The 20,304-nt window shown below is 42.4% G+C and overlaps 2 protein-coding genes across 2 annotated transcripts; both read left to right on the top strand.

The window, feature by feature from the left end:
- Nucleotides 1-10,519: 10,519 nt before the first annotated feature.
- LOC136768123 (E3 ubiquitin/ISG15 ligase TRIM25-like) lies at nucleotides 10,520-14,289 on the top strand. The gene is made up of 5 exons (XM_066722175.1): nucleotides 10,520-11,405; nucleotides 11,554-11,646; nucleotides 12,161-12,376; nucleotides 13,101-13,126; nucleotides 14,103-14,289. The coding sequence occupies exons 1-5, from the start codon at nucleotides 10,782-10,784 to the stop codon at nucleotides 14,287-14,289; spliced, it is 1,146 nt and encodes a 381-aa protein (XP_066578272.1). The 5' UTR covers nucleotides 10,520-10,781.
- A 996-nt stretch (nucleotides 14,290-15,285) lies between these two features.
- LOC136768658 (tripartite motif-containing protein 14) lies at nucleotides 15,286-19,249 on the top strand. The gene is made up of 2 exons (XM_066722962.1): nucleotides 15,286-15,470; nucleotides 17,057-19,249. The coding sequence occupies exons 1-2, from the start codon at nucleotides 15,320-15,322 to the stop codon at nucleotides 17,593-17,595; spliced, it is 690 nt and encodes a 229-aa protein (XP_066579059.1). The 5' UTR covers nucleotides 15,286-15,319; the 3' UTR covers nucleotides 17,596-19,249.
- The last annotated feature ends 1,055 nt before the right edge of the window (nucleotides 19,250-20,304 follow it).

Here is a 20,304-nt window from a genome sequence, read left to right as displayed (position 1 = left end):
TTCAGGACTAATGGGGGGGAGATCTTTAGCCCGTGCTTATGGGTGGTCGGGATTCCACCCTAAATCCTGACTCTGTGGTGTGTGCATTGGGATCTTGCTAAAGCCTGCGCGGGGAGAGGGGGGAATAGTGTTCCCCCCTTTGTCACCGCCACATTATGCATTTAAGTGAACACACCCGTGTTGCTGCTGTTGCTGCTTTCCACTCTGCATGCGCACAGCCACAGCCAGACTACAGGTTAGTTTCAAGACAAGACAGTTTATGGTAAGTTGATTGTTTAAATACTCTTGCTGTGCTGAATTTTATTTCTGCTATGACATTGACAATTTGATGAATGATGATAGCTACACTAGCTTAGCTCAGTCCTTTAATTTTTTAAGATCTAAAAATGCCTTGCTCATTCTTTTTCAAACACTGAACTATAATTCCCAGGGCACTTGTTAAACCCTTCCACAAAGGCAGTGCTACAATTCGATCATATATGAATGATGATGTGTAAGGTGAGAGTGTTTGCCTATTTTAAGCCTTTTTGAACAACTATTGGTCATTAATAAATGACTGATGTCTGTAAAGACTTCACCAATCAGGAACATTAACAATTTACAAAAGAAAAATGTTAGTTACGTTGAGACATGAAGGGAGAGTGTGAGTGAGAGGACAGAATTTGACATGGCAGCGAAAATACGTGGTTGCCAAGGGCGATTATGAATAGAAAATCAACAGGATGTTTTAGAGATTTTCTTTGAAGAAACGGTGACAGCAGGGCCAGGTGTGGGTCACAGCAGACTGAACATGTTCTCCATACCTTCTCACATCACTAGTCTTTAGTTGTTGTTACAGTTTCTTCAGAGTTTTATATTTGTACTATATTACCTATATTATAGTGTTAAAATGTATTTTCATATAATCATGTTTTGTTTCTGCAAAGTGAATACTTTTATATTATACATTAATGTATTAATTTAAACAAACATGCCTAAAAGAAATGTTTTTTTTTAGTTTTGCTGGGTTTTGTTTTGATAGTTAGGAGCAATATTGTAATATTAATTAAAACTAATGATTTACATGCAGATAAATGGAAATTCTAGATAGTCAGAAGATGGTCTGAGTCTCAGTCATCTGATGACAGATGTGTCTAGCAGGGCCTCAGAGAACCCTTATATGGAGTACACATCCGCCGGTCTCTGCAGCACGCCTCTGCTTCTCATCTCTCACTGTGGTTTCCTTATCAGTTATTTAGTCGTGTCCTATATATCTACTCAACATATCACAGAAACCACAGCTATCTGCTTCTGAGAAAAGATCCCCTATCAGTCTGGTGGCTAATGTAAGAACATAATGTACATCCTCTTGAGAAAAAGGGGCAGTGGTTTGCGCCCCCTCTGCCCCCACCCCACCCATGCACGTCCCTGTAGTGGAGTAATGGTCAACCATATCAAAATATATTGAAGAGCTCTGCATGACACTGACCTGTATGGAAGGGTGGCAAGAAAGAAGTGTTTACTCAAAAAGTTCCATCTCAAAACACGTCTGGAGATTGCCGGAAAGCATAATAGTGACCCAGCTGCGATTCTACCGTAGCAGTCTATTATGGAGTAGACTTTTTATTATGATTATAAAATAAAATAAACAAAACCACAATAATAATATAGAAATTAAGTATGCTATTATCAACATAGCTAAGACATTGATGATGATGGTGATGATGAAGATTATTGTTATTTTTCAGGTCAGAAGCACTGCCCAAAGGGAAGGGGTTTCTGCACACTTCAGTAGAAACCTGATCGAAAACGTCATTCTATCAAAGCTGCCATTTGCCCCTGCACTCGTCATTCAGAGCAGGTCCCTTCCCACTTCCTGCTCTATAAAACGTGACGTCAGCCCACGTTCGTCCTCTTTTGCCATTTCGCCATTTCGCCTGGACCTGAGAATATGAGCTTTCTGTGTCTGTGTGTTGCATTAGATCTTAAAAACTGTGTATTTCGGCTGGCTTCACTAATAGTGTTCACTAACAGTCTCTATGGTGTGTGTTATTAGTTATATTTATAGCTAATTTCGATTCTGTCCGCAGCAGAGCTCCAGTGGGTGGGATCGAGCTCCGCTTTGGCTGGTGGCCTACTACCCTCGGCTCCCCGGACCCCGGACCCCGTGTTACCCGGTGTGCCCGGAAACCCTGGCTTGTATCCAACACTCCGGTGTCTGAATACACAGTGTTCTGACCACCAACAACAAGCTTGCATCTGACCGGCGCCCCCACTGCACGTCACTGTTTCACACTTCTTTGCGCTCGGCAATGAGTGCCTCTCGCCCCCGCCGTTGCGGCACTTAAGGCCGACGCACCTTGCCCGCCTCCAGTGGGGAGGTCCTCTGCCCTGTCTGGGCACTGACAGCGGGCTTGATCTGACCTCAGCTTCCGGGTCTGCTATGGTGCACCCGGAGGCCCGGCCTCTTCCCGGGCACCACCACAACCACCGCCGCACCCGGTGATTTCCAACTCTGGTGAATGATGGTAGGGCCTCTCCCAGAGCCCCTCCATTTCCTCCTCCAGACACGCAGCCATGGAGACAGCCGCAACACCCACGCTCGCTTCTCTGCCTACTTCTGCTGCTGTGCCCTCTTGCTGCCCACTGGAGGTGGCACTCTCTCGGCTGGGGGGCTGCAGGCACAGAGGGCAGAGGCATTACGACCCCGGGGTCTGTGACTCCTTCCCCCATGCCCATCCGGTCTGAGACAAGATGGGGAGATCCAGTGAGAAACAGCATACAATTAAACCATAGCTGTGCTGTTTGGGTGTGTGTGTGTATAGTGGATTGGAGTTGGTTTGTATGACTGTTAGTGTGTTGGTGGGTTTCACCCTGTAACAGTGAGGTCTATATAAAACATGTTGTCTCCAGTGGGGTACAGCACAGTGGGGGAGAGTCAGTCCTGTGTCCAGTGAGCTGTAGTAGTTGCCGAGAGTCAGTGCTCTGTGTCCAGTCCAGAATCCAGGAGGGTCAAGATGCTTTTCCTTCAGCTGCTGTTCTTTGTCCAGATCCTGAACTCTCCTGAAGGTAAGGGAGAATTTGGAAGAACTGCAAAATGCTGAACTGCAATTTAAAGCAGTTTTGACTGGGTTCCCCTGCCCTGTTCTGTGTATTTGAGTTAAATTGACTTTTTTCCCCCTTTGAATCTAAAGTATACATCAGGGCTTGCAGAGTTGTACTTTACATTAGGCTCATTTCCTCTCTCTTTCTTTCTCACACTCTGCTCCCTAATCTGTCATACTGACTCTAATGCAATGTATTAATCCCATTCCAAGGTTGAATGAAACTGCAACACATTAACAAAGTGTACAGTGGTGAGACAAATTAGAAAACAGCAGTGGGAAAAAGTTATTGTTCTTCTTCTTATTATTATTAGTAGTAGTTTCTTGGCAGGTGTGCATATCCAGGGTGACTTACAGGTTACATGAGCAAGACAATAGTGCAGTAATACAATACAAAATGCAATTAAGCATAATACAATTACAATTGCAGAAGTTAATGGTAAATTATATATACAGTTAATATAAAATGCATGCATGAGCATAATGAAGCATAGTTATAAGAAGTTTAATATTACAGGAGTGCTGAACAGCTCAGGAGAATAAACTGCTAAATTAAAAGTACAGTCTGAACAGATATGTCTTGAGTAATCTCCAGAAGGTGGTCAGATATTTTGCTGTCCTATTTTGCATCATCTGGTGCAGGAGGACCAGAGAGGTCTGGAGCGGATGTATGAAGAGGTCAGGGTCTGAAGGTAGTTTGGTGCAGTCTGGTAGAGAAAATGGTAGACTTGATCTGTGAGCAGAGCAGTGGACTATCATGTGTGAATCAGGGTTGAAAGACACCAGACAAGCTGCAGAGTTCTGGATGAGCTGCAGTGGGTGGGTAGTAGTGGCAGGCAGGCCGGCCAGGAGGGAGAGGACCAGGGTCTCCCTCCTTGTGACTTACTAGGCTTCTGCTAACTGCAGAATTTGTGAAACATGTGAATGTCAGTGTGGGTGGAACAGGGAGTGTTAGAGTAGCTAAGGACCCAAGTGTTGTAGGCAAATGGTTAGGTCAACAAACAGGCATAGATGTCAGGGAGTTTACAAACAGTATATTGAAGACAAGGCAAAAGGATGGTGGTGGTCACAGGCGTTAGGTCAGGTGATCATTGGAATTAGGTAACACGATACATGAGAAGAGGTGAAAAGGAAGGCAGGGGTCAGAACACAAACGATCAATAGAGAACTTGGATAATATACTCAAAATTGCTTAAAGGATACTAGCAAGTGGGTAAGAAAGGGATATATACATCGATCAGCCATAACATTATGACCACTGACAGGTGAAGTGAATAACACTGATAATCTCGTTATCATGGCACCTGTCAGTGGGTGGGATATATTAGGCAGCAAGTGAACATTTTGGAAGCAATGCAATGGAAGCAATGGAAGACGGTGGCCTGGTCTGATGAATCACGAGTTCAGGGTGTTGACTTGGCCTCCAAATTCCCCAGATCTCAATCCAATTGAGCATCTGTGGGATGTGCTGGACAAACAAGTCCGATCCATGGAGGCCCCACCTCGCAACTTACAGGACTTAAAGGATCTGCTGCTAACGTCTTGGTGCCAGATACCACAGCACACCTTCAGAGGTCTAGTGGAGTCCATGCCTCGATGGGTCAGGGCTGTTTTGGGGCAAAAGGAGGACCTACACAAGAATGGAGCAAGAGCAGCCTCTGGTGGTGATCATGAGGAATGACTGGCAGTGGGCATCACAGTGAAGTAGGAGAGAGAGGGAGAAGGAGAATCCTGGCTTAAATGCAAGTTCTCCCTGGTGAATTTACCACAGGATGACATGCATAAGGATCAAACCCTTCAGAAACAGTCTACTCCTGTTGGAGTCAAACACACTGATTCCAGCCTGGATGAGGCCTCACAGGGACCTGTGATCACCAAAACCCAGGTACAAACAACCTGCCACCATGTCAGTTGCTTCTTTTTTTACAGCACAGGGTGTATCAATGACAGGAAACCAGGTGCAAGATATTAAGAGTTAATGTGGTAGAGCAGACACCATAACATGCTCTTCACTCTCTCTCTCTCTCTCGGTTTATTTCTCTCTCTAGCTAATGCAGTGCAGGTTTCATTTTCTAACTGTCCACAGCTACGTTACAGCCTCCCTCTGTCTCTACCTCTCTCTTAGCCAGTGTCCAGCAGTCCTGCATTTAGGAGCTCCATCATGGGGGGACATGATTTGACAAAGGGAGAGTGGCCCTGGATGGCCTATAATCAAGATATTTTTGAAAAGAGCTATTGGGTTCTCACTGCAGCGCACTGCATTGATGCGTGAGCGTCTCCTGTGGTCTGACATGCCACACCCATTCATCTTCTTCAATTCTTCAGATTATTTGATTTTAAGTTGTATGTAATCAGTTGAAAAATAAAGGAATTGCACAGAAAAAGACCATTGTATGTGTCACAAATGTACTCATATAGCGACAGAATTACGTGCCTTATTGTGTTTATAGGTCTGTGCAGAAGTAACTTGAATTCAAATCGCAATGTCGTTAAATGTCTTTCTATTCAGCACTGCCATTTTGTGACCTGTAAAGATGAGCTGTGAGCATTAAATCCAGAAAATGCATTGGCATTTAAATTCAGAAATCCACAGTGTACATTAGTTAATTAGAAGTATGTTAAAATACAATAGGAGGATAAATGGAGGAGAAAAACTATTGGATTCAAAATACACACACATTTGATGGTCATATATGGGTTTTAAAATAATAGTCTTTACCTAGATATTATCCATAATTTATAATTCGGATTAATTTACTATAATAACACACTCTCATGGCTTAGGCCTCAGCGTGTCATAAGCAGGCCCTGCTTTACTCAAATGTGCTTAATTGAACTTGAGTCCTGTGGCCCATTCCTGTGCAGAGGGAGCGAGTCATTTCACACACGCAGATGGAGTTGAAATGTTTGCGTTTAGTTCACAACAGCGTAGTCAGGGGTGATTCTAGGATTTTTAAAATGGTGGTACTATTTGCTAGTGACAACATTATTTTTAAATTGACATTAACACAATAGACAACAGTGATACCTTATTGCCATGAATACAATAGACAATATAAACAACTTCTCCATTCGCCTTACCCCCAAAAGTGCTTCAATACAGATACATCCCTGAGCATTTGTTCAGTGCAAGAGGGAATAGTATTAGTGAACAAAATAGGGTCCCCTCAATATGCAAAAATATAGAAAATTCCTGATTGGACAGAATGGGTGCAAAACCCTCCCAACATCACTGGAATGCATCTTTAACACTGTACATTAAGAAGCCCCATTTAACCCATTAGCTAAAGTTACTGCTCCACTGATAATGAGTTGAGATGAGCTAGCTAGGGTTACCATATCTGAACTGTCAATAAAGAGGACACTCAACCAGGTGGGGGGCTGGAGGTGTAAACAAAGTGTTATGACCTCAAACAAATATTTACATGCAAATAAATGCAAATTATGAATGTCTGTACAAGTTGTGAGTGTAACATTCAATCCCTGCATCTTTATGTAACATTATATATAGTTGTAGTGTTATGATGGGTGTATTTTGATAAGAGCATTTTAGCTCTGAGCTGAAGCACTGATCCAAAGAAGACCTCTCCCCCCAAAGTTATCAGATTTCCTTAAAGCGTGGGACTGGTTTACATCAAAGTGACAGTCTGGGAGGATGGCACCGAGAAGAGGCCAAATAGTTTGGAATCCTGCTGTGAGATGTCTGGGGAAAGGGCCCTGTAGGTGATAAAATCTCTTTGAAATGGACGAGAGCTGAAATCCCGACATAGAGCTACGAACCCGGGCCAACCGGCATTTCCAAAAGATGGCATGGATTGACATCAGTCATAAATCAAGCCCCCCTCCAATAGGACACTGGGGGCTGAAACCGAAATCCAATCTCAAAAACCCAAGAACCAATCACCTATTGATCTGACAGACTATAAAGAACAGAACACAGTCTCTCTCTCTCTCTCTCTCTCTCTCACCTGAACCAGAAACTCGCTGCCACAGCTCAACCTGTAGCTCTGTTGCCAGAACCGGAACCAGAAATCAACCAAGTCTTTGCCGGCAACAGAAGAGTTAAACTGGGAGAAGGAGATTGAGCCGTACGAAGAATTCTTTTAAAGGACTTTATTAAATAAAGAACTTTACAGACTGCGCTGCCCGCCTGTGCCCACCTGATCAGTGGAGTTTTACAGCTGGACAATTGACTAAGTCGACTGAATACGAAAGTGTCAGTCATTTAAATAGCTATTTGAGTCTTAAGAAACTTGACCCTTGGAACAAACAGGGCCCTGCTTTCCTCAAAGACTTTGTCTTCAAGTAACTACGGTGGAAACCCTGCTTACAAAGAAGATTTTGTGCACAACCTTGGAGCCTTCAAACCAGTGGAAAATCTGTTTGGAAAAGACTCTACATTCGCGAAACCCCAACTTCCAGGTGCATCGAACTCTTTCTCCAGGCTCCTCCATTGTTTGTTCAAGCTCCAGGGCTTTCATAGGTGACTTATTTTAAACAAAGTGCGGATTGCTGTGTGAACAATTTAGCAAGTTGAACTTCCTGTATTGTGCAATTGGGCACATGCCATATGAATTTGACAAGATTGAACTGAAAGTTAAACTTTATGTAGAGTTTTGATTCTTGTGTTTGGAAAAATGGTATGTGCATTTTTGTAATTTGTGTGAAAACAAGCAAAAAATTTGTTAGTTGTGCTTTCTATGTCAAGGGTTTAGGTGACTGTGTTAACCATTTTGAAAACATACACCTTGGTTTGGAGAGTTTGGTGTGTAGTGTTTGGTGAAAATGGTATATGTAGTTTGTAATTTGTGTGTAATCAATGAAAATGTACAATGAGTTTTGAAAAATTATCAAGGGTTCAGATGGCTGTGTTAATTGTTTTGAGAGCATGGAACGTAGTTTGCAGAAATGCTTTATATCAATTGATAAAAGAGGTTTCTGCTAACAGGTCACGCATTAGTCTTTACATATATATTGTACATCATATATTGGGGCGGCGGGGAGGGGGTTCATTATTGGTTGTGTGCAATTATTAATTTAATTATTGTTCCAGTAAGTGTGTCTTGCGATCCACACGTTATCGTCACAGCTGAGGGGGTTCAACGTGACCAACTACGCCACCTCAATTGGGAAGGACAGGAACTCGCAACCGTTTTCTATTCTGTCCCCAGGCAGGCTCAATGGGACCCCAAGGCACGAACAGGTAAGTAATAATTATTTTTATTTGTACAGGTTTGGTTCCACACACAGGGCATGAAGGCTGTGCTAGGGCAAATAAATACACACAATAAGAGCAACTATCAATGGGGAGGTAAATATGCTAATAAACCCTACTCCAAACCCCACCTTCATTATTATTCTGAGCGAGTAAAACACTAAAATTCCCCAATCAAAATAACACAAATATCTAAATGTTCCAATTAAAGCTCTATAAAAATACTTTCCCCCTGTAAACAATTAAACAATTTAGCAGTGAAGAGACTGCCAAAACATGAATCCACAGTATATAGTAATAATGACTTAAATAACAATATAGCAGCAGAATATGAATTATTGGACCTCTGTCTCGTCAGACCTCTGACAATGCCATGAACAACGTACAGGTAAGCAAGATGCCTGCTAAGGGAAGTAAACTAAATGTCGCTGGACAGGAGCGATTATTGTGCAGGTTGAAGTATCAAGGGATTTTCTTTTCTCAGATGTAGAATCCAGAGCGGCCACCAGAGGGGAGTGTGGGAAACCCACAGAACAAAGGTCTAAGGTGTGTTTTTAAATTGTATCTAAACAACCAGACTGTCACTGACACCTCCTGTGGTGTATTTCAATAAATATTCCAATGCCTGTCTGCATCTTTTTTGTGTATCGTATCGGCTGAGTCCCACACTGGTCCCACACTGGTCCCACACTGGTCCCACACTGGTCCGGTTAGCACTGTGAGGTCCTGACGCAGTGATGCGAGAGATGCGCTAGAAACTTTTCACAAGAAGGAATATGTGGGTTTACCTTGGGAAAACGATTCATCTGGAGCAGTTATTAATGCACGGTGGAAAAGTGCATTATAACTATGTTAATGGTAATCCAAGTATAGACGCTTTACCGACTGCAGAAATACAAACCTTACACAAAACTTAGCGATTAATAACTGATCCGTTCATTACGGTGTCAGGTATTTTTTAAAGGAATCTCATTCACAATAAAAGCCGATTCCACCCGCGATGTATTTGATGAGTGATTATTTTATTTTGCACATTGATGAACACAGAGAAAACATGCTGAAACTGAATTTGTGGGAAAACTGTTGGAGTAAGTTATGGATAATAAGGGAGAATATATAGGATACTTAAATTAAGCTATATTGCCAATGTTAATCGGATCACGATACAGGGAGAAGCAACACGGTTATTTACGATGCACTGGTAAACAAAATAAACTAAATTAAATTTGAAAGTGATGTAATTTGTTTTATATATTGTTTCAATGTGTCCCAGTTTATACTTTTGAATATCTTGTATAACTTATACTATAATATAGTGCTAGATATGGTAAAAACATTTCAGCTCAAAGTTTATTGCACTTTAATGTTATGGCCAAGGGTTAGAGTTAGGGGTGCAGGTGACAGTCAGACCGAGCGGCGTCTCCTAAAATAGACGCACATGAAAACCATAAACCATTTCAAAACCAATTAAAGAAAATAATGAAGATGAGGAAAAGAAGCTCAGCTGGCCCTCAGCTGTGAGCTTCACACTCCCCTGAACAGCTCTGATCTGTGTGTGCTGTGCAGTGTCTGGATAGGATATGTGTACAGGATATAGGGGTGTGTATATATTACTGGTGTGAGTCTGTGTGCATGTGTGTTTGGTTGCTGTAGTCAACTGTATTTGATAAAGCCCAAAACGTGATAAATATCCTACCAACCTCTAAAAGTATAAGTCTGGAGGGGATGTATGGAGAGGTCAGGGTCTGAAGGTAACTCGGTGCAGTCTGGTTCAGACAGTGGTATATATATAATGTATTTAATGTTTACAAACCTGTTTCCAACCTGCCTGTTCCATATCTGACCTGAGCCAACGAGCAAGCTGCTGGACTCTGAGCTGCAGGTGAAGATCAGTGGTGTGATTGTGCGTGTGGTTGTGTGTGTGCTGTGGCTCCAGCTGTTGGGCTCTCCTCTGGAGAGGATCTGTGTCTAGAGTCGGAGCGGGGCCACTGACTGCCCTGCTGTGAGGAGAAATGCAAGTCAAACTCTGGCCATGCCCTGAGATGGCAGCAGTCTGACTTTCACTTTCACTTGCTCAGCAACACAAGAACTCACAGCACGGGAGACTCAAATACAGCAAGAAAGGAAAAAGAAAGTGAATTGTCTGCCTTTGAAGACAGAACGAGGGGGGCGAAAAGCTGAGCTGCCCAGTGTTTCTGGACATCTTCAGGGACCCAATGGACATGGCCTCAGTCTCATGTGATGGGCAGCTAAGCTAATAAGGCTCGACTGGGGGTGGCCTTGGGGTTAGGGAGCAGCAACAGCCTGACAGTAACATCCAGGATTGTCATCTTATTGCTCACCAAGAGATCTTGTGAATCTTGTAAAACACAATAAAACTGACCTGTGAGGATTAATTCAGATAATTGCAGCTGAAAGACCTGTTCTGAGGAATTTCACAATCACCACACCTACAGACTGTGCTGCCACTTCAACATCAATTTATGCCCAGGCAAGGAGTCTCAGTTCTGTTCAGGTTAGAGAAGGCAATGTCTGAGTCTATGAAGCCAGAGGACCCCCTGGAGGGTGAGCTGACCTGCCCGGTGTGTCTGGACATCTTCAGGGACCCCTGCCTGCTGCCCTGCGGACACAACTTGTGCCTGCACTGTGTGGAGGAGCTGAAGAAGCAGTCTGTAGGAAGTGGGGAGCGACTGAGCTGCCCTGAGTGCAGGAAGGAGCACGGGCAGGAGGCACAGCTGCAGAAGAACTACAGGCTGGCCAACATCGCCGACGAGTTCAGGAGGAGCCAGAGGGCCGAGACTGTGGAGGCGGTGGTGTCCTGTGACTGGTGTCCAGAGCAGACGGCCGCAGTGAAGACCTGTCTGAAGTGTGAGGTGTCCATGTGTGCGGTCCACCTGAAGCTGCACCAGGAGAAGCCGGCTTTCAGACACCACCCCCTCTCTGAGCCCCTGCGGGACATCGGGCAGAGAAAGTGCCCAGAGCACGATGAGATGTACAAGTACTACTGCGCTGAGGAGAAGGTGTTCGCCTGCACTGACTGCACAGTGGAAGGGAAGCACACTGGACACACCGTGAAATCCCTGAAGAACATGGAGAAGGAGCTCAAGGTAGGGGCCAGGCTAATATTTTATATGATACACTTTACACTTCAGAATTAGACATTATAATCTGGTAATCTCAGAGTGTGGCCATGTCTGGCAGACATGACCGTGTGTCGCTGTGCTGTAACCTCAGTCTGTGTGTGTGATGCTGCAGGCCTGCCTGGAATCCAGACTGCAGAGAGCTGAGGAGAAGCTGCAGGAGACTCAGGAGGTCCTGAAGAAGCACAAGACCAATGAGAATAACATTGTGAGTGTAATGACTGCTGTTCAGACACTGTTACACTACAACTGCACAGTGAAATACTGCCTGTAGGGCGATGGCAGAGGGCCTGCTTGACCAGGGTGGGAACCTTGTTCCTGTAAGAGTCTCTAAGAGGCAGAGATAAGAGGGATTGAGTGATTTTAAAGCTGATTTATGTAACAAGATCACATTTATATGTGGAGATGTGATACAATCACTATTTAGGAAGAGACCCCAATGAGCTTTTAGAAATTACTGTGAAACACACTCCTTATTTTGCCATTTTTCATTAATTCTTTGAGTCTAATTGAACTTTTTATTCACTTCTGAATCACACCATGGCCTCATGCTGTGAAACACATTCAGACAGCTGTTCTTGTTTCACTTTCTATTCGTCTGTTTTGTTTTCTGCCTCGCAGTGCTGTGAGCAGTGATGTGTCACTCGCTCTGCTGTTCAGGGAAGCAGTATCTTGCATTTCCATGACCAGCCCAGCTGCACTATAATGCTGTTTCCCCTCAGGGCAGCTCAGCTGACCAGTTGGCTGAGCGTCTCCACAGAGCCGTGGACAGGCTGGTGTCCCAGCTGAGAGAGAGACACCAGCAGGAGACACAGCGCACTGCCAGTCAGCTGCAGCTCAACCACAGCAGGATAGTGGAGCAGCTGAGCCACACTGAGGGCATCAGGAGAGACGTCCAGACTCTGCTGCAGGAGGGAGACCCGTTCCGCCTCATTCAGGTGAGACTCACCTGAGACCACCCAGGGGAGGTCAAAGACTGGACTGGTGTTTGATGCACTATGAATCACTATGAATGTCATTAGCCCCATTCACACTGAAATACCCACAAAATACAGGCAATGTTTTCCTCCTTTTCTCCTTTTACACCCCTATTCATATTTGCTTTGAATGCCAGACAAATGCTGGCTTGTACCCTTTCACACACAAAACAGAGGCAGCCGGAATGAGCGCTGTTGTGTGTTTTTCAGGTGTAGTCACTAGACCCAGCGGTCACAGATCATTTGATCCAGTGAACCCAGACTCGGTTCTCAGTTCATGGGTGCATAACAAGAGGTATTGTGTGGGGTCTTGACATATACTGCAGCAAAGTTAAATCTAAAAGTCTGGGTGTGCAGATCTGCAAGTGATTGATGGCTCAAAACAACATTTTATTTTTCATTTTTTAAAGTCTGTCATTACTGCCTTAAAATCAAATTAAGTAACTCAAAACAAACTACCGTCAGGGTCACTGTAATGCAGTCCAATAACATGTTTGCCTGTATAGAGAGATTATATTTTGTATGATTTATTGGTACAGTATATAACATCTGACATATGTGTGACAATAGTTAGTATTACATATGTCACAAACCTGTTGGTTCATCAAAAGACTCAGAATTGCTGCGACTACATTATTTTTAACTTCTGCTATTTTTAACGACCTGGTCCATTTTTGCGTTACAGTCACGGTTACAAGTTCTTGGTCGAAGGTGCTTTAACCTGGATGTGTTGTCGACATAACACAAAAACACACCCCTATTCTGATTGGTTACTCCAGGACGTTAATCCTGCTCTATTCACACAGACTAGGTCCCAAGGTGGAAAATTCCTGATGTCGATATGCTGGCTCAGACCCTTTCACACAGACCTTGCCGGCAACAAAATGCCACAAAAAAGACTGCTTATGTTTATGAGTGAATGGGGATATTGATTATCTAGAGCAGGGGTTCCCGAAGTGCGGCCAAATGCCAAATGCGGCCCTCAAGGATGTTTGGTGCGGCCCCCCAAAGCTAACTTTCAACCACCCTTTTCTGAACCTTTACTATATTGTTACAGTTTCTGAACATTTTATGTTACAAATAGGACATGTAATTTGGGGGAAGGGAAAATAATTAAACAACATTTAAAGTTAATAAAAAGGTATGAATTGGGAAATATTACGTTTTCACCGGTGGTTCATTTTCTACTGCAGCCCCCCCATCCCATGCAACCTCTGGAAATTGCCCCTCCATCACCAGAGATTGTGAACCCCCAATCTGGAGGGTCCATCGCAGCTGCAGGCTGGCAGTGACAAGGGGAGCAGCACCACTCAGAGTCTCTCAGGTGAACTGCATCATTAAACTGTCTTATTGTTGTATTGCAGGTCTTCCATTCTTCCATCTATCAGACATTATGCAGCTGACACCCCTATTACAGCACTGCTTGTGTTAGTCCATAGAGACACGGGTGAGCCACTGACACTAGATTCACAGGCCAGGCTGAGGATTGATGTGGAGGAATCACACAGACTCACCGCACACAGGAGCAGACAATCCCTCTGAAGCACAGGTCAGTGCACTGTGCTGACTAGGACACACAGTGCATTACTGCAGCTGCCCTGCTGCACCCAGAGAGACAGGCAGCGCCACCGCACACAGAGCCCAGAGAGACGGGCAGCGCTGTGACTGTGTTGTGTGTGTCTTGCAGGATCTGCAGAGCCCTGGAGGCCCCTGTGTGCGACCCTGAGCCTGTCAGCCTGGACAGGAAGAAGCTGCTGGAGAACCTGGAGAACAAATACAGGGATTTCCAGGCAGAGACAGAGGAGTTTCTAATGGTCCTGAGGAGCCAGAACTGTGAGTATCTGCTGTTCACTGCAGCACTGCGGTCACACTGACTCAGGCTGCTCCTTCACATGTGTTTGTGACCGACTGCCAGGGCCTCCCTCTCCTCCAGGGTTCATAATATCACAGTGCAGTGAAGTGGCCATGAAGTATGAAGTTCAGCTGCAATCATAATGTCTTCACTGCAATTGCAGTTGCCAAAGTTGTCAAATTCTCAGTTCAAGAAAGCAAGAAAAAAAGGCATTCCACAATTCATGGCAATGAAATGAAAAAAATAATAGAAATAAAACAAAAAAAAGCAAACTATCAGACTGAACAGTACAAACTGTCTCAAGTAATATGAAGAGGCTGCACTAACTGTCCGCAGTCCTTCATCAAGTTCAAAGGCAGACTGCCTGTCTTGTGTACAGAGCTTGAATCCTATCCATGGAAATCCCCCTCCCTGCACGGGTGTGAAATAGTTAAAAGAAAAAACGCAGAGCAGGGGCGGGGCCAGCGGGGTAGCCCGGGGTGGCATGGGCCATCCCTAGAATCTAAGTGCCACCCCCATCAGAGTAAGAATGTGATAAGGTGTTGTTATTAATTGTCTACAAGTAGTAGTAGTAGTTTTCTTAACAATAACTATAATTTTACATTGCTTTGATGTTGGCCAAATTATTTATATTTAATTGTATGCACAAGGCATGACATCTGCATTCACCCCTCCGATTGTTGTGGTTGTGGAAGACGTGTTGTGTCATTTTCAAAAAGTCAATACTACGGGTTTGTTACGTAACGTTATGTCATATAATAAATTAGAAAAACCCCGGCCAAAGTGACTGTTATGTCAAATAGAGCATGGTCCTGCCAAAGCTAACGCTACGTGCCTGTTTTTAAGCTAGGCCTATTGTAGAGAGGTGTAACCTTATACTGTAAATGTAACGTTATAATGATTAATACTTCACCAAATGTAATATCTGTCAAGATAATGTTTCAGCTTTAGGAAAGACATTATTTTGTGAGTTAACTAAGTAACTGAAAAATATGCATTATTATTTCTTCAGGGGCAGACAGTAGAAACATAGGGAAAGAACAATTGGATCAATGAAAAGGTCTCAAAATATTGAGAATTTCTTCCACGTGAAGGAAAAAAGAGTAGCTACAGAAGCAGGAAGCAGTGAAGCAGAAAGGCATGTCAGGGATGAGAGGAACGAGCAGCAGTCATCACTGTCCACTAAGTTATCTGCAGATCAAGGTATGTGTATCAGTGCATGCAGAGACCAGAGGGAGGTTGAAACTAATACATAGCATAAAAGGTTTAACTGTACTGATTATATCCCCACAATGGCAGCCACCCTTTTCTTTAATATCCAGAATACAGAACATTTTTCAACTTAAAAAAGACAAAACAAAACAAAAACTTTGCTACAGCTTCTCGCTGGGCTCAAAAGCCAATTTCTACTGTTGTCAATGAAGTTGTTATATCCTATGCACATCTATATATGGCGAGAAACTACCTTGCTTGTTGCATTGCATCTACCATAGGCTATATGCTTCTGCAAATGTAAGTTACTGCTACTTCATATCACATGTGAAGTTGCTTGTTTTGCATTCCTTTTCACACAAAATAAACAATTTTGTTATTAATTATGTACAGTTTATTATTTCCTAGAATATAGAGCTGTAATTTTTACAGTTTTACTTTTTACATGTTACTTAAATGTGCCACCCTTCTCCGAGTCTGTGCCCCAGCCTGGCCCCCCCATCAAAATATTTATAGACCCGCCCCTGCTGCAGCGCAATATTTAACATACAATTATACTCAAGCAATTACAGTAAAACACATTTCTTCATACTGATTGTATTACGTGTTCAACCTAGATACAGTTGTACCTTAAAATAAAAATCTGGAATAACGCCATTCGCCCCCTTCTCATGCAATGCGCCTGCGTGCCTTTCACTACAGGAAAGTGCGGCGCAATACTGGAGTAATAACTCCTCCCTGACGAAGAAACGCACGTAGTTACAGACAAACTCAATCCCACAATGCGCACGATGCTTGTATACATCTCGAAACTAAATCTTCTGTTATACATTTACAGAAGCGCCCTTCTCATACAAGCATATGCACTACTAACGATTTTCAAATAATCAAAATCCCAGATGGGATCCCAGGGAACACAGGGCGCGTGATTGGGGGAGCCGGTAATAAAGAGGTGTGAAGTAATAAAGAGGGGTGCGAAGTAATGAAGAGGGGTGTGAAGTAATAAAGAGGGGTGCCCGGTTCCTACGCCTCGGTTCGAGTGCAAGACAGGGTCGCTTACTTCCAGCCCGATTGAAAGCCTGTTCGCAATTAAGCTTTGTTTTCATCCTGCGCTTCCTCCCTTTATTCTTCGAGCGTGGTTATCCGTAACAGAGCCAAAAGAAAGCGGTATCTGTTACAATTCATAAGCAATCTATATGGGTGGTAAAATGAATAAAGCATGATCACTGTTAAATATGAAGGACCTTGTAACATATATACACTGGGTTTTTAAACTAGCGATGGCGGTTCCAGTCCGTTCATCACACAGCAGTGAGCGCACAGGAGGACACTGACAGTCAGAGGCTTCAGTGTGAAGTGTAACTGATCTGGGCTGTGTGGACAAACCTCACCAGTCAGAGCTGTGCTTGTGTGTTTCTGTGTCTGTAGTCCAGCAGTGTGGGATCCCAGTTACCCATCTGCCCTCAGGAGCTCATAAGGACTGTTCAGTGTGTTGTGTAAAGCCAAGCTGGGCTGTAGCTGTGGGTCTTGAGTTCAGCCTGTAGAGCAGCTCTGATCTCTGAGTCTGTCTCTCCTAGATGGTGGCCCACTGACCCTGGATATGAACACAGCACACCCCCAGCTGAAGATCTCAGAGGAGCTGCTGTCAGCAGAGAGAGTTAAAGACAAGCAGCCCTACCCTGACCATCCAGACAGGTTTGAATACTGGTCTCAGGTGCTGAGCTGCCAGAGCTTCTCCTCAGGGACTCACCACTGGGAGATGGAGGTGGAGGGAGTCTGGAGAGTTGGGATCAGCTATAAGAGCATCAAGAGGAGAGGGAAGGAACGGTCTGCAGTGCTCGGGTGTAACAGTGTGTCAAGGAGTATTTTACAGACTGATAAAAAGGAGCTCTTAGTCTGGCACAATGATAATCAGACAGTCCTGCCGGTCACTCGGTCCCCCAGCAGGGTGGCCGTGTCCCTGGATTACAGCGCCGGCTCTGTGTCCTTCTATGAGGCAGGAGACACTCTGACACACCTGCACACCTTCAGCACCACATTCACCCAGCCTGTCTGTCTGGGGTTTGGAGTGTACAACACTGACCCACACAGCCGTGTAGCTATAGTGAAGAAGTGAAATCTTATGTGGTTGTGTGTTGCAAGAACAATATTGATAGAAATAAATATTCAGATTTATTAATTAAAAACAATATTTCTAGCTCAGTGCAACAGAGTTAATCTGGAATGCAGTGATTGTTATGGAAGAATAGATATTTTTAATCACAAATGTTCACAAATATGTACATACACGTATATAGAAAACATTGCCAGTCATTACTGTGCTGATTATATATCCAGTGTTCGCACCACGCCCCCCTGCCTTTAGCACAAACCAAACACTTAACTGAGTATCGATCCCGGACTGTCAGGATTTAATGACTGTTTGTTCCTCGTTTTTCTTCGATGTGTGTATCGTAAAGATACTGAAGATACTAGAACTGTTACAAACTGTACACTCGACTCAAAACATGGTTTTCTTTGGTTTAAAAACTGAGTGTTTTTTATGTATTTTTTTTATTTAATAACATTACAGGCTCTAAACCCATAAGCAGAAGAAGAGCCTGTAAACAGTTTAGGAAGTTTAATTCTGTATCGATTTTATATCTGGGGGAACTGAAGAGGCTTTGTTAAAGATAGATATCGCTGTTTGTTTCAGTGTGCCTTATTTTGAGGACCATTCCCTAAAAACCGTTATGCATTTTGTTTTGTTTAATGTCTTTTGTTGTGGTTTCCCTTTATTCCGCTGATGACGGACACTATGTGAGCTGTTTGTTTTGTATGTGTCTGTCTAGAGCCGTGGTGCCCAACCTTTTTTGACATGAGATCTACTTTTTCATTTGCAAGCCTGGTGAGATCTACCAGTCCCAGTTACGAAACGTATGAAATGGAAAAACAGCACTAATGTGGGCCTATCACTATGATACTCAGTTGATACCCACATGTCAAATCAAAGGACTCTAATAATAAAGTGGACCAATAACAGGTTTTCCATATTGGAAAACTGGAAATGAATTAATTTCCTATCTTGTTGTGACCAGCATTGGGAGGAGGCAGCTGGTTTCTCATAGTCAGGGCAGTAGCAGCTGGTTGCAAGCCTCAGACAGGCCACTAGTGGTCATCTGTCATAGTAGATCAACACCGATCAGCCATAACATTATGACCACTGACAGGTGAAGTAAATAACGCCGATAATCTCGTTATCATGGCACTTTTTGTTCATTTTCTTTGCGATGATCCCACTTTATGTTCTGACAATGAAGGCCTATGAATTAAAAAAACAAACAAGGCCAACATAATGCAATTATGTTGACCACATTTAATTGAGATATTCCAATTGTTTGTACAGATAGAATAAGTTTAACACTTTATTGGTTAAATATTAATCTAATTTTCATACAGTTTTAGGTTTGAATTCTAGGATAAAAGTTGTATTTGTACATTTGTAAATATGCTCAATTTGAGCTCAATGGGTATGCAATATAAAGTTAATAATACTACATTCTACTGACAAAAAACTATTTGACAGCAGTTCAGAACAATGATGTTTATAAATAAAATGTCAGTGTTCATAAAGTTGTATCCTACATAGTGTTTTCAAACTTTCTCTGCAAAGCTAACAAAAAAAAAATACATTTCCTGATGGAATAATTGATGGAATTGTGAATGTCTTGGGATGTGATAGGGGTTTTATGTATTTAATCTCATCTGCTTATTAAAATGTTGTCAATGCAGCTTCTTTGTCTTCGTGAATTTAAAATTAGTGGCGAGGTGTTTAAAACTGTGTATAATACAGGCATATAATAGTTTTAAATGTTGTACAATATTTGTTTTAAAATCAGCCAAATACACGCTTTAAAAATGAAAATACATGCCATCTTACCTTCCTTCATAAAGCACTGACAGGATCTCACAGCTCACTTTGCAACACTACAAAAGAGTGTTTTTTTAATATAGTAAATATCTAGTTTGCATAATAAACTATGATGAATGTCATATTTAGGGTTGTTTGAAAAATAAACCAAATTAAAACAGTTTAAAAAGGTAAAAGTCTCTTATCACAGCATTGAGAAAAATGCCTGTAAAATGACCCCGGAAGTTTAAATATGACTGAGGTGTGCAAATGTGTATTAGTTTTAAATTAAACTCAATTGATAATGTAGACTGTATGATTAAATAATAGTTTTGTGTTATATTTATATATATATGTTATATTTTAAAAAGCTATTTTAAACAGTTTATTAAACACCATGTGGTTCTTAATAAGTTGCTGATGAATACAACAAATATTTATGAATGATGAGGCTGAATTTATTTATAGAACCTTATTATGCCTATTTATTTTCATTATAGTTGTATTTAATTTATATCATTATTATCTATGATGCTTATTACACATTAGAATCAGGATACGTTTATTAAATTACTATTGATTTATTAAGCGTGGTTATGTCTATAGTTTATATTATTATGCTTTATGATGTTTAATATCATACTGAAGTAAGATTATTACACATTATTATGAGGATACGTTTATTTATTAACTTTATTAAAACTGATTGTTTTATGTATGCTTTATTATAATTATATGTACTGTATATTACGTTTTATCTGTGTTTATTGTAAGAATGCATTTGTGTGTTAAGACTCGTTTGTTTATACAAGACTTTTATTTATTTGTATGATTATATGTGTTGCTATAATTAAGCCCAGTTACCTGTAGGGTCAATTGCAATGAACTGAAAGCTCTGTATTAAACTAGTCCGCAGGTTTAATACCCGTTGCAACG

The sequence above is a fragment of the Amia ocellicauda genome, chromosome 14, assembly GCF_036373705.1.
Source record: "Amia ocellicauda isolate fAmiCal2 chromosome 14, fAmiCal2.hap1, whole genome shotgun sequence".
Lineage (NCBI taxonomy): Eukaryota > Metazoa > Chordata > Actinopteri > Amiiformes > Amiidae > Amia > Amia ocellicauda.
The sequence above is the reverse complement of the archived record's forward strand: the minus strand, read 5'-3'. Positions and strand labels throughout refer to the sequence as shown.

Coding starts and splice junctions, on each gene's coding strand:
- LOC136768123 (XM_066722175.1), top strand. CDS start 10,782: ATGCCCAGGCAAGGAGTCTCAGTTCTGTTCAGGTTAGAGAAGGCAATG. Junction 11,406..11,553: donor ACATGGAGAAGGAGCTCAAG/GTAGGGGCCAGG, acceptor GTGATGCTGCAG/GCCTGCCTGGAATCCAGACT. Junction 11,647..12,160: donor AGACCAATGAGAATAACATT/GTGAGTGTAATG, acceptor GTTTCCCCTCAG/GGCAGCTCAGCTGACCAGTT.
- LOC136768658 (XM_066722962.1), top strand. CDS start 15,320: ATGAAAAGGTCTCAAAATATTGAGAATTTCTTCCACGTGAAGGAAAAA. Junction 15,471..17,056: donor TAAGTTATCTGCAGATCAAG/GTATGTGTATCA, acceptor TGTCTCTCCTAG/ATGGTGGCCCACTGACCCTG.